At 43.4% G+C, this 14,155-nt stretch overlaps 1 protein-coding gene across 3 annotated transcripts in view; it reads right to left on the bottom strand.

The window, feature by feature from the left end:
• Positions 1–4,371: 4,371 nt before the first annotated feature.
• Positions 4,372–14,155, bottom strand: part of KNL1 (kinetochore scaffold 1) — a 225,701-nt gene continuing 215,917 nt past the window's right edge. For all 3 annotated transcript variants that reach the window (XM_078786619.1, XM_068130582.2, XM_068130583.2), the window contains 3 exons: positions 6,437–6,555; positions 6,156–6,278; positions 4,372–4,757 (listed from right to left, as the gene is read on the bottom strand). In XM_078786619.1, the coding sequence (XP_078642745.1) occupies positions 4,622–4,757; positions 6,156–6,278; positions 6,437–6,555 (378 nt within the window). In that variant the 3' untranslated portion in view covers positions 4,372–4,621. The remainder of the gene's footprint in view (positions 4,758–6,155; positions 6,279–6,436; positions 6,556–14,155) is intronic.

The raw sequence follows: 14,155 nt of genomic DNA on the forward strand, positions 1-14,155 counted from the left end.
GGAGTTTAGAATTTGCCCAGGTTACCGGCACACAATGGCCTACTCTTTTCAAAAGGCAGCGTGACGTCTAACGTCCACCAGTATATCCTATCAGACGGCGGCTTGATGTCCATCGGAATGGCAGTGTCCTTGATAATGCAACACCCTGCTATCCCGAAACACCAGGGTGACTGTTTAATAGGAAGGGTGGGAATGAAACAAAGCCGAGACCACTCAATGGCGAGTGTACTTCCTCCAAGCGTGCTCTCAGTCTCACCTTGGGAGGTAGATTAACGAAACAGCATGTGCTGGGTGGACGACTTATAAATACATTAATTTTGCAGCTGTGAAATAAAAGGATCAACATTCACAAAATGTTCAGATAATTCCTTTCTCAATCCCAACAACTGTCGGCAATGATCAATTTCAGGATTTCAATTGCAGCAGCCATTTCTGTCTCCGTATCATTCGCTCTCGTGTTCTCATCTTTTCCGGCAATCTACCTATTTACACCCAAATCTGCTTGTTTATTTACATCATATGACAAATCGTCTCAAACCAACTCACCAATATCCCATTCACTCAAACCAGACCAGGCTCAATGTATCGATCAAATCCAGACCAGGCCAGGGCTCATGAGGTATTGAGCAGATTCACACCAGGCCCAACCTCATAATGTATCAAAACCAGACGAGGCCCATAATGTATCGATCAATTCCAGGCCAGGCCCAGGCTCAGCGAATTGAACCCAGACCAGGCCCAGACCCATAATGTATCGATCAAATCCAGACCAGGCCCATAATGGCCCATAATGTATCGATCAAATCCAAACCAGGCCCAGACCCATAATGTATCGGTCAAATCCAGACCAGGCCCAGACCCATAATGTATCGATCAAATCCAGACCAGGCCCAGGCCCATAATGTATCGATCAAATCCAGACCAGGCCCAGGCCCATAATGTATCGATCAAATCCAGACCAGGCCAGGGCTCATGAGGTATTGAGCAGATCCACACCAGGCCCAACCTCATAATGTATCAAAACCAGACGAGGCCCATAATGTATCGATCAATTCCAGGCCAGGCCCAGGCTCAGCGAATTGAACCCAGACCAGGCCCAGACCCATAATGTATCGATCAAATCCAGACCAGGCCCAGGCCCATAATGTATCGATCAAATCCAAACCAGGCCCAGACCCATAATGTATCGATCAAATCCAGACCAGGCCCAGACCCATAATGTATCGATCAAATCCAGACCAGGCCCAGACCCATAATGTATCGATCAAATCCAAACCAAGCTCAAATCCAGACACCTAGCTCGGCTTCACGCTGTTGAAACCAAAGCATTCAGAATCATTGGAATCTCCCGCGATGAAGCTAACTCCGAGGGCCTTTCACTTACTCACCGCAGGCAGGTAGGTGGTCTTTCTGTTTTCTACAGACTACTATCCGGCCTGGCTCCCCCTGCTCTGTCCCCCAAATATTCCTACAGGTCGCACATCTGGCAGCAACCTTCTTCTGATGAAATTGCCAAAATCAAGACTCTCTGCTCACCTTCACTCCTTCATTCCTCTTTTCTCCCGCCTCTGGAACAAACTCCCTCACTCTCTTCAATCCCACTCCTCCCTCCAGGTCTTTAAAACAGCTGTTCACCACCATCTCTTATCTTCCCCCATCCAAAACCTTGATCTTTTCTACCCCCGTTAATTCACCCCAGATCCACTTTTTTGAAATACCAACTTCTTTCCTGGAAGTCCTAGCAGTGTCCATGTGTTTTATACCTCTCCCACCCCCCAACCCCCTTCCCATGCCTCCTCCCCCCCAAAACCTCTCCCTCCCACAGATCTCCCGTTGTCCCTGTTCTCTACTGTTGTACTTGTGTACTTCCCTCTCTCTCCCCATCTTGTCTCCCACTCCCTTTATTGTATGTTTTATGTGTCCGTTTATTTTTTGTAATTAATGTTAGCTCTTTCACGAACCTCGATCTTGTATCCCCCCCCCCAAAAAAAAAAAAAAAACCACAAAAATAATAAATAATTCCGGAAGTGCACGAAGTTGGTGGTAAAGCTTCTTCTTCCTGAAAGTCATCATACTTAACTCAGAAATGCGATGAATGGCACATTCACCAGCAGATATTCAACAAAAAGGTGAAATGATAATTTGACATTTGTGATGGATTCTCATTTGGATGCAATTGCTTTTCCATTATATTTGCCCTCATTTCAAATACGTTAATGTTTCTTTTTCGCTTCAGCAACGCTGAGTACTCCAGCCATAAACGCTTGTATACTTTACTCGGGGTACAAATACAAATACAACTTTGGCTGGGGGGTAACATAGGCTATGTGGCCGTGGCCTCATTCGGCGGTGTGGGGGACCGGGAGAGGAGCGTAAATTCTCTTTGTAAATGTGTACCGTGTAGCACCAGCTGGTGATGGCTGCAGAGGGTATTGCAATATCCTTTTTTACCTGAGCAACACTGAGGTTAAAGCACTCTTTGCACAGGTAAATTTTTCCTCCTTCCTTTCCCCCCTCCCCCAAAACGGAGGAGCCTGTCAAAGTGTCAAAGCCACCCCCCTGTCCCCCCCAAAAATGTATATGTAGTATATCTTTTTACTCCCACTCCCTTCCCCACCCCACCCCATTCCACTCACCTCACTCCCTTCCTCAGCCCTCCCTCTCCAGTCTCTCCCCCCCCCCCCCCCACCTCACCCGGCAATGCTAGGTACTCCTGCTAGTTATTAATAAATATTGTATTCCATAGTTAGTTTACATTATACAGGCCATCTCATCTAAAATGCATTTTGTTCTATAAATGTTAACTTTCATCGAATATTTCCCGTCTGTGTTTATTTGGGCGGTATATGATATACCATGCTGATCTCGGCTATTTCCTGCCTGTGCGTTAACTTTGAACAAATTTTCTTCCCGTTTTTTGCAACCAAGTCTAAAACCATGTTAGCGACTGTGAAAAATGAAATGAGATATCGAATTAGTCAATAGAAAGCCGTGAGGGAGTCTCAATGGACTTTATGTTACAGGCGTTTGAAAATGCATTTTGTTCTATAAACGGTAACTTTCATGGAATTTTATTCCCGTTTTTTGCAACCGAGTCTAAAACCATGTTAGCGACAGTGAAAAATGAAATGAGATATTGAATTAGAGTTGAAATAAAACTGAGAAAGAGCAAGACAACGCAGGCCTAACAAAAGGGGCCTCAAAGCTATGCGAGGAAACAAAATGGTGATGATTTGTTTTTGAAGCCCCTCCCAGACTGGGTGTAGCCACACCCCCGGACAGCCAGACAGACAAATAGACAGAATCACCTACGGAGAATATTATATAGATTATACTTACTTGTACAATTTAACCCTGGTGTTGGGCTAGCGGCTAGGGTGCCAGCTTAGGATCCTAGGATCCTGGGTTCGAATCCTGGTCGATCGCTGAATTAACGCCAGGGGGGTTGACTCAGCCTGTCATCCTTCCGAGGTCGGCTAATTTGAGTACCAGTTCACTGGTAATTCCCTGTTTGTCGTAAAAGGCGACAAAAAGGGTTGGCGGCAGGAAGGGCATCCGGCCGTAAAACATTGCTTCAAAAAGGGGACCGAAAAACAACAACAACCACGGTCCCCGAAAAAGGCCAACCCCCGCTTGCGGGGAAAAATGGCCTCTAAAGGTGGTTTTTTATTTTTTTTTATACTTACTTGTACAAAGTTTGATTTAAATCCCTTCAGCTGTTGTCAAGTATCATATTTTTATCTGCCATGACCTCTGACCTTTGATGCTGAAATCTAATCAGTTCATCTCTGCATCATAATATACACTTATACCAAGTTTGATCCAAATCCCATCACCGGTTCACAAGTTAGCACAGTAAAATAATTTTTACCTAACTGACCTCATATTCGAATCCGTTTATCTTTGCATCATTATACATACTTGTAGCTTGTACCAAGTTTGACATAGTTCCCTTCAGCCATTCTTAAGTTATCACGGTAACAAAAACCTATCACAGACAGACACAGCAGGACAGACAACCTGAAAACATAATGCCTTCGGTGAATGTGTTGGCGGAGGCAGCAAAAAATAAATAAATAAATAAAATGACTGACATGGTCCCTTGCCTCCAGTGAGATCATCAACATGATGATATTTTGCTCCAATTCAGCCTTAGTTTTTATTTCTTTGGAAAGCATGCGTGCTAACCACACATGTTCAATGCATGTAAACTTAATTGTGAGCAGAGAGCAGGAGACAAAGCTAACTCATGTGAATTTAAATTCATTCTTATGAACTCAAAAGGTTTCAGAATAAAGGCTAAAATGAGGTGTACGTTGAGAATTTTATAAAACTACTTTAGGTCCAAAATCTGATCAGTGTAGTCAAATATAAAATGAACAGCTTTATTGTACATTTGCAGAACTTAGTCAAACCAAATTTTTCGGGGTCCCACAAGTGGTTTCATCTGTACACAATAAAACATTTATCATTTGCTACAAATAACGAGTAAAAGACCATCAATTCAAAACACAAACCGCCATTTACAAACTATAAACAAAAGGACGGACTTGTGCAGTTTCTTCGATGGTTACCAACTCCACCAAACACTGAAACTGAACATGTCCTACCCAGTAAATATTTAACAAAGCTCATTGGTGGTGGGACATTTTGCCTGAGGAGGATGCAGCAACGAATGGTAAACTCGATTAACCAGGCGCCACAAATAATACCTCCCAGGTGTCTCTGCCTCGACTGCCTTCTTCACGTCCATTGCACTACAACACAGGGGGCATATTTGTATATGAGCGTTCTCTCCAGGTATAAAAGACAGGGTTCTAACTCAAAGGAAAATAAGGCCTTGCACACAAGTCAAAAAAGGGGAAGCCGAGTTGCAACAGTGAATGCTATTGAAAAAAGGCACCAAGTCCATGTCATGACAGAAAAGTTCAAAACATGATTATTAATTATTTTGTAAAAAAAATAAAATAAATTCCACTTTGACATTTTGGGGTATTATGTGTAGATCAGTGACAAACAAGACCAAAAGTCTAACCGTGGCGTAGCTGGGCTTGTAATATATTATAAACCGCAAACACATCTGATTAGCTTTTTAAACAGTTACTAATGCTGTTTATAACATTAAACAAAGAAATATGGAGGACTCCCGACATCCATGAGGTAAGTTTTACTTACATAACTGAGGGAAGATCTACTGTAATCTATATAACCCACAAGGGTTGGGTTAATAACATGCTATAAAAAAACCAAAGCGAATTCCTTACTTCTGCGGTTGTTCGTTTCGTACACCGCTTATCATTGAATCATGAACCATACACTGGTTTTCGATCCATTAACTTTGTATTCACAACATTGGGATTGAAGTGTTATGGTCATATTTACTATATTATTATTATTACTATTACGAAAACGATACTACTGAAACGATACACTACTGTATTAATAAACCTGGGCTTAATTTGTCCAAAGCGGTCCGAAGGTGAGGCATAAAGCCTAAGGCCTATACATACCATTTTGATGGAAGAGCCGTAACCCCCGATGCTTTCGATATTTGATGGTCATTTTAACAATTGGTTTGTTTGTGTTCTACACTGAATGAAAAACGTAAAGGTAGAGCATGGCGATTGTGATGTATGACAGGTTTGATGACATGTTTCGATTTTCACTGAATTCACTGAATTTCACTGAATGAAAAACGTAAAGGTAGAGCATGGCGATTGTGATGTATGACAGGTTCGATGATATGTTCGGCCTGAACAAAATTGGAATCAAAATGCCGGAGTGTGGAGAGTCAGCCACCGTATCGCCGTAATGACATCAGACGTAATGACATCACCCTGTCATGTGACCAGATCCTCAGCTCTGATTGGTATACGTTTGAGGGGACATACATACAGACAGACAAACACTGTTCTAGACGGCTTCGCCCTATGGGCTACGCCATAAAAATATCTCAATTTAATTCATTTTAAATTCAGGATGTAACACAACAAAATTTGAAAAAAAGTCAAAGGGTTTGAATACTTTCTGAAGGCATTTTGTATGTATGTATGTATGTATGTATGTATGTATGTATGTATGTATGTAACCATTCCAAAGCTGTGTCTTCAACTCTCATGACCCCTTTGGATGCCAAAACTGTAAAAGGAACTTACCTGACATTGCCAATCATAGGTCTGAATTCAAAGTGCATTGGTTCATGTGGGTAAGCTGGAGTCACGTTGAAGATAACGGTAAACTTTGCAAAGGCCGGAAGACTGGAGAACACAAAACTGACCCTGTGTCAATTACGTTGGCATTCGAGGATGGGAAAGGCAAACAGAACCACCCAGAGTGAGATCAAAATTATTCACAAGTCACCTATTACAGCAAGAAGTGGTTGATTTTAGTTATACAAGATTTGGTAACGAGAGCCATACACAGCTTGTGAACCCACCGAAGCTCATCCACTTCAATGCTGAATAGATCCATGGCGAGTGAGTTGCATTCCAATGCTTCCAGCTCTTCAAACAGGCTCCGTGCCACGTTCACCCGATTGGAAACAGTCAGCAGGAGCTGGATGAAGCACAGACATTTGTGTACATGAGCACGCAACAACCAGACCCAACCAGAAAAGGCAAATTAACATTAAGGTACAAATGAAGTACTTTTTGGAACAATGAATCACTTTTGGTTAAGGGATTTTTCATGTGTTGATCGATTCTGTCGCTTCCACCTAATTAGAAACCAAGTTTTCTGAACCGGATTCGTTGTGGTTTTCTGTCATTATCTCCGTCTCTGTGTTGCTGTTTGTGTTCTTCTGAAATATTTTACTTCTATTTTTTATGGGTGCAGGTATTTCAGAATCTGAGCAAGACATATTTACAGTGCATTCAGAAAGTATTCAGACCCCTTCACTTTTTTCACATTGTTATGTTGCAGCCTTATGCTGAAATCGTTTAAATTCATTTTTCCCCTCATCACTCTACACTCAATACCCCAAAATGACAGAGAAAACAGGATTTTAGAAAGTTTTGCAAATTTATTAAAAAGAAAAAACTGAAATATGACATTTACATAAGTATCCAGACCCTTTGCTCTGACACTTGAAATTTAGCTCAGGTGCCTCCCATTTCTCTTGATCATCTTTGAGATGTTTCTACACCCTGATTGGAGTCCACCTGTGATAAATCCAATTGATTGGACATGATTTGGAAAGGCACACACCTGTCTATATAAGGTCTCACAGCTGACAATGCATATCAGAGCAAAACCCAAGCCATGAGGTCGAAGGAACTGCCTGCAGAGCTCAGAGACAGGATTGTGTCGAGGCACAGTTGTGGGGAAGCCGACAAAAAAATTTCTGCTGCATTGAAGGTTCCCAAGAGCACAGTGGCCTCCATAATTCTTAAATGGAAGAAGTTTGGAACAACCAGGACTCTTCCTAGAGCTGGCCACCCGGCCAAACTGAGCAATCGGGGGAGAAGGGCCTTCGTAAGAGAGGTGACCAAGAACCCGATGGTCACTCTAGCTGAGCTCCAGAGATCCTGTGTGGAGATGGGAGAAACTTCCAGAAGGACAACCATCACTGCAACACTCCACCGATCTGGGCTTTATGGCAGAGTGGCCAGACGGAAGCTTCTCTTCAGTGAAAGACACATGAAAGCCCACAGAATCTTGTTTCTCACAGTCAGAGTCCTTTAGGTGCTTTTTTGCAAACTCCAAGCAGGCTTTCATGTGTCTTTCACTGAGGAGAGGCTTCCATCTGGCCACTCTGCCATAAAGCCCAGATTGGTGGGGTGTTGCAGTGATGGTTGTCCTTCTGGAAGTTTCTCCCATCTCCACACAGGATCTCTGGAGCTCAGCTAGAGTGACCATCGGGTTCTTGGTCACCTCTCTTACGAAGGCCCTTCTCCCCCGATTGCTCAGTTTGGCCGGGTGGCCAGCTCTAGGAAGAGTCCTGGTTGTTCCAAACTTCTTCCATTTAAGAATTATGGAGGCCACTGTGCACTTGGGAACCTTCAATGCAGCAGAATTTTTTTTGTCGGCTTCCCCAGATCTGTGCCTCGACACAATCCTGTCTCTGAGCTCGCAGGCAGTTCCTTCGACCTCATGGCTTGGGTTTTGCTCTGATATGCATTGTCAGCTGTGAGACCTTATATAGACAGGTGTGTGCCTTTCCAAATAATGTCCAATCAATTGAATTTACCACAGGTGGACTCCAATCAAGGTGCAGAAACATGTCAAAGATGATCAAGATAAATGGGAGGCACCTGAGCTAAATTTCAAGTGTCATAGCAAAGGGTCTGAATACTTATGTAAATGTCATATTTCACTTTTTTCTTTTAAATAAATTTGCAAAACTTTCTAAAATCCTGTTTTCTCTTTGTCATTATGGGGTATTGAGTGTCGATTGATGAGGGAAAAAATGAATTTAAACGATTTCAGCATAAGGCTGCAGCATAACAAAATGTGAAAAAAGTGAAGGGGTCTGAATACTTTCTGAATGCACTGTATACCGCACTTCAAATGGAACCACAGCCAATTCTCCCCACCTCTCCCAAAACTTTGCTTACGTATCCATCTTATTCATTGCTAGTCTACACTACCACTCATTGTTACCTGCATCCCCTGGTGGTTAGTTTCCTTCACCAATATGTTCTCCCTCTGCCCTGCTGTTGGCGTTTCCCTTTCTCTTGATGTTCCCTTTACTATGTTGTGTCCTGATCTATTATGTGTTCTCGCTCTTCCACGAGCCTAGACCTTGTATTTAAAAAATAACAACAATAATAAGGTTTAAGCTCCCGCATGAAGGCATCGACGTCCATTTTGAGGCCACTGTAAAGTGCATTTTGGGATATTGTCAGGCAGTGCTGTCGCTGGCCCACAGGCAAAAGGTAACCATGACGAGGCTAATAACTTCATCGCTTTTCAATGCCCAACACATCCCAAAGTCACTACTGGGAAAAGCTCACCCAACCTGACAGTGCCGGGTAGCCCCTGCTCGTTGATTTATAAATGCTTCTCCTTTAAAATCATTTTTAAATGCTTAACTTTTGTTGGTCTTCAACACTATCTATTCCTCTTCCTTCACAAATATTATTTTCCAAAACTGTCTGTCAGCTAAGCCCTTAGTCCAGCAACGCTCCTCCCGCACCCACAACACCATCTTTCTCAGAGCCTTCAACTAAAATTTTTACTTCCAATCCCATGATATTTATATCCGTTTTTCCCCAATTGAGGAATTTGCAATCAGCACCCCTCAATCTCATGTCCGATCAACCCACCCCACAAAGCTTCATGTCCCCCCTTTCTGCATTCCTCCTCCTGCACCCTTCTCAACGCTTCCCCCTCACCACACCTCACCCTCATGCCTCCCGGAAACCTTCTGCTTCACCCCCCCTCACCCCCACTTCCTGCACCCTCCCAACGTCACCTCCACTTTCTCTCACCGTTTGGTGGACCTAAATATGCAAGATATCCATTCTAATCTGATTAATCTCTCAATCCAAGCTGCTGCCGATAAACTCGACATCATTTGTTTATCTTCCCTTCTGGATTTCGTGATGACCAACTTCCCTGCCAATGCATCCGACTCATCATTGGCTCCAGTTGGCTCATCTGACCATGTGTTTGTGAAGGTCAACATCTCTCTGGTCATTATTAGAGAACAGCCTCAGCGATGGCGAGTCTGGCAGTTCACTCAGGAAAACTGGCAGGGACTACAAGCAGCCATCACACTTCAGGACTGGTCTCATATCTACCACCCCTGATATTAAATCAGCGTGGGAATTCTTCCACAGAAACCTGCTCTCTTATGCACAGATTCATCCCATCTCGTTTTCAGTTATCTTACCCATCCTCCTACACTTGGTACTCGGAATCCTGTGGTGAGGCAGTTCCATTAAAACAACTTGCGCTCTCCTGGAAAGCAAATCTAACCGAAGGCAACCTCAGATCATTCCACAAAGCCCACAGCAAGTGTGTCTACTCTCAGGAGAGCCAGAAAACAACATCTGTCCAATCTCAAGAATTAACTTTCAAATTTTTCTCCCTCCTCTAACATCTGGTGATGCCTCGTCAAGTCGGTCTCAGGGGTATGATCCCCTTTCATCCCTGCCCTCACTTCAAATGGAACCACAACCAACTCTGCTCGTGATAAGGCCGAAGGTCTCAATTCTGTGTTTGCTACAAAATCTTGTGTCCCTAACCGCTCTCTCTGTACCCACCCTTCCTATTCCTACCTAACTGCTCCTGGATTATGTCTTTTGCACATAAGGTCGAATCATAACTACGTCCCTCAATTTCTAATCTATTCCCCTATGAATACAATTAAAACAAGCGTTACGCCTAGGTCCCCCGTCGGGGAAGTGCTGTGAGTTGACAAAGTGGAAGACGCAGAAAACATGCTATGATATGATATTTCGCTCACAAGGTTCAGACATACATGGAGGCGGCCATCTTGGATTTTGACGTGGCGACCCAATTTTCAATAGCGTTCTTCCTTATGCCTAGATACACCCACAAACCAGATTAGAAGTTGGTACTTCGCTTATTAGTCCCCTACCGGTGTACACCGGAGGGGACTATAGGTTTGCATGCCGTCCCTCCGTCCGTCAGTCAGTCCGTCAGTCCGTCACGCAAAGAACAGTTTTCCGGACTTTTTTTCTAAACGCTTAGCGCTAATGATTTCAAACTTGGCACATGGTTTCCTGATGATAAGTTAGAGGTCAACTTCGAACTTCACGACGTTTCGATCATTTTTAACAACGTTATGGCACTTTGAACTTTGGGAATTTTGATAATTCTGATGATCCTTAACTCAGTGCCATTTTAAGTTTTAATATCCTTTAAAAAAGATTTTCTCTGCAATAATTGGACTGATTGAGATCAAATTTTCACTGTAGGTGGGACTCGGTCTGTAGAATATTTTAATGGTAATTATGACGTCACAGGTCACGTGGTTCGGCCGCCATATTGTTTTTCGTGAAAACACGAAAACCCCTTTTTCTCTGCAACGGCTGAACAGATCGAGGCCAAACTTTGCAGGCAGAATCACATACCCATGACGAACAAAAAAGTCAGCGAGCATGACGTCATACATCATATGGTTTCAGAGTTATGACGTTTTTAAGCATGAACCTTTAAAACCGAGCTCCTCCCTCATTTTTGATCCAATCAAGGGGAAACTTCACAGATCTGTTCAGCATGTCAGTCTACTAAAATGTCCTTTTCGAATTTGCGAGAGGGCACGTGGTTTGGCAGATATCGTTAATTAAACAAAAATATTTTTAAAAAATGGATATCTCTTGTTTATTCTAGTTCTCCTCAAGCCGCACCGTGCGCCCTCAGCCTCGTCTCGCGAACGTCAACAGCGCGACACAGTGCGCGCTTTCCGGAGGGGCGGAGCTAAGCCGAGCAACATATATATATTGTTACGTGCTCCTCCCCGACCCCCTGGTCACGATGTACCTCCGAGCCCCGAGAGGAGCCACGGCAAAAAATATGTTATTCTGTATCAGAAATCAATCGTGAAACCACACCAATGATTATCAACAAACAAATATTGTATTGAAAAATCACACAAGAATAACGGTACAACAAATAGCAATCAAAGGTACACTCAATACATCTTATGATGGTACCATCAACTAGCATAGGATAACTCACAGTGTTCCAGGTGAGTGGTAAAACCTTCCCCAATGTCTCTATATTGCCACCCTCAAAACGAAGTTGACTCGCTCCAGCGATCGCTAGAACAATGTCCAATCGAGACCAGAAGCCCGTGCGGATGGCAAGGGCAGTCGCACCGCTGAAGCAGCCTTCAGGCGTAGGCGGCCGAAGCGACGCAAAAGTCACGTGGTCCAAAACCGGGTAAAGGCAAACTCACGGCGGAATGGGAAATCCCAAAGGCCCCCTCCAGATACGAACATTCACTGTTCAGTAGTGCAAACCGCAACTAAATCTCCAAACTCAGCGTTGCGCACACAGATCCCCGACAGATGACAGGATGGTGAAAAACTGACGCGTAGCCAAGACCTTTTGATGAACAAAGCGCGAGTGTCAAAATGGCCGACGGCTCTTACTTGAGTCGACACGACCCGGCGGTGATTCTTCGGAATCGCAACGCCCAAACCTGACCACGCAGGTTTATCAATCCCCCAGCGATAACACCTATCGCAGGAACTCCTTTCAAGGAAACTCAAAGTTCACTCGCGACTTTCGTTCGACAAGGCTCGCTACGGAGCTGGAAGCTACTTGCTTCTTGTCCGACTTCACTCGCCACGACCTCGCCCTCCTCTTCTTCTCCATCTTCCGGTTCCCGATCCGGCTTCCTGTCTCTTTTTAACATTAACGCTTTTATCCTTTGCAAACAGTTCATGAACAATAAACCTTTTGAAGACAATAATAGTACATAGAATCATAAAGATTTCAAGGGGATGAAAACCACAACAGCGGAAGTGACGAATCCATAACAATATACATCGATCATTGATCGTGAACCGGAAAATATAATAAATTACTGATATTTAGCGACTTGAAAGGTTCTTTATCAACAACGTATTTTCTCGTGCTTCTGCTGACCTGTCTGCAAGGTGTAGAAATTGAAGTCCCGAGTGCGAATCACAGGTGAGCCCGTCCTGAGGTAATTAGCGATTGGGAACGATTCAGAACCTTTGGGTAAATAACCCTTTGGTAATTTCCCCAACAGTTTTCTGGACGACAGACTGCCGGTAAGGGACATGTATTGCAGCGCAACTCAGAATCCTTGTTTTTCAAGATATTTCGCTCACAAGGTTCAGACATATATATGGTGGTGGCCATCTTGGATTTTGACGTGGCGACCCAATTTTCAATAGCGTTCTTCCTTGTGCCTAGATACACCCACACACCAGATTAGAAGTTGGTACTTCACTTATTTTTCAAGATATTCAGCTCACAAGGTTCAGACATACATGGCGGCTGCCATCTTGGATTTTGACGTGGCGACCCAATTTTCAATTGTGTTCTTCCTTATGCCTAGATACACCCACACACCAGATTAGAAGTTGGTGCTTCGCTTATTTTTCAAGATATTCCGCTCACAAGGTTCAGACATACATGGCATCAGACATACATGGTGGCGGCCATCTTGGATTTTGACGTGGGTTGCACCAACACACGAAATTCGAATGCGGTCCTTCGCTTACGCACGCACGCACGCATGTACGCACACCCGCACGCATGGACGGGAAAACCATAGTCCACCTTTCGCTCCGCGGTGCGACGGGGGACAAAAAACCATGTTAGCTTTACCTACAACTGTTTGGTACTGGCCTGTCTGATTACCACCATCCCCCCTCCCCCATTCCCATATGAATTACCACCCCCAGAACCCTCTCCGGTGTGACACGCTCCAAGATTCTCCTTCGCTCCACCATATTGGGATCATTACTTAAAATGAGGTCCAGCACCGCACTCACTTGTGAGCTTATCTGCAAAGAATAGTAATAACTGTTTCATACTGACAGACATGAGTTTGTCTTCAGATCATGCAAGTTTGAATTGTGTTTCTTCAAATGTGCATGCTGTGTAAGAGCTTTCTGTCCACTTGTTCTGTAATCGAGTTCTTTCAAGCAAACCGAAAATATGCTTTGCCTGGTGTGTTGAGTTTTCTTATGAAGTCAGCTAATGTAGATACAGTTGTTCCATTAATCATTGTCGTTCACATTTGTCTCCAATCAATTCCATTCCCAAGGATTTAAAAAAACACTTGCCCATCTCCCTGGCCTCTGTCATTCCTACACTCCACAATATATTTTTTTGTGACCAAGAGACATCGTAGCAGCATGCAGTATTTCATTTCATCGTGAAAATTTCCATCAAGCCTTCATCACAACTCATGGAACGCAAATGTTTTCCTTCATACAGTCGTGGCCAAAAATATTGGCACCCTTGCACTTTTTTCAAATAACTCACAATTTTCTCAAAAATTAAGTTGATTTGACAAAAGTATTTGGTCTCCAAAATTCTTTATTTCACTGTTAATACTACAGAATCTTGGTTTTTGATTCAGAACATAATATATCCTTTTAAATCAGAAAATAAAAAGAAATGGCATTGACAAAATTATTGACACCCAAGACTTAATATTTGGTAGCACAGCCTTTGGACAAAATAACTGCAGTCAAGTGCT

This window comes from Myxine glutinosa, chromosome 11, assembly GCF_964187855.1.
Source record: "Myxine glutinosa chromosome 11, kmMyxGlut1.1, whole genome shotgun sequence".
Taxonomy (NCBI): domain Eukaryota; kingdom Metazoa; phylum Chordata; class Myxini; order Myxiniformes; family Myxinidae; genus Myxine; species Myxine glutinosa.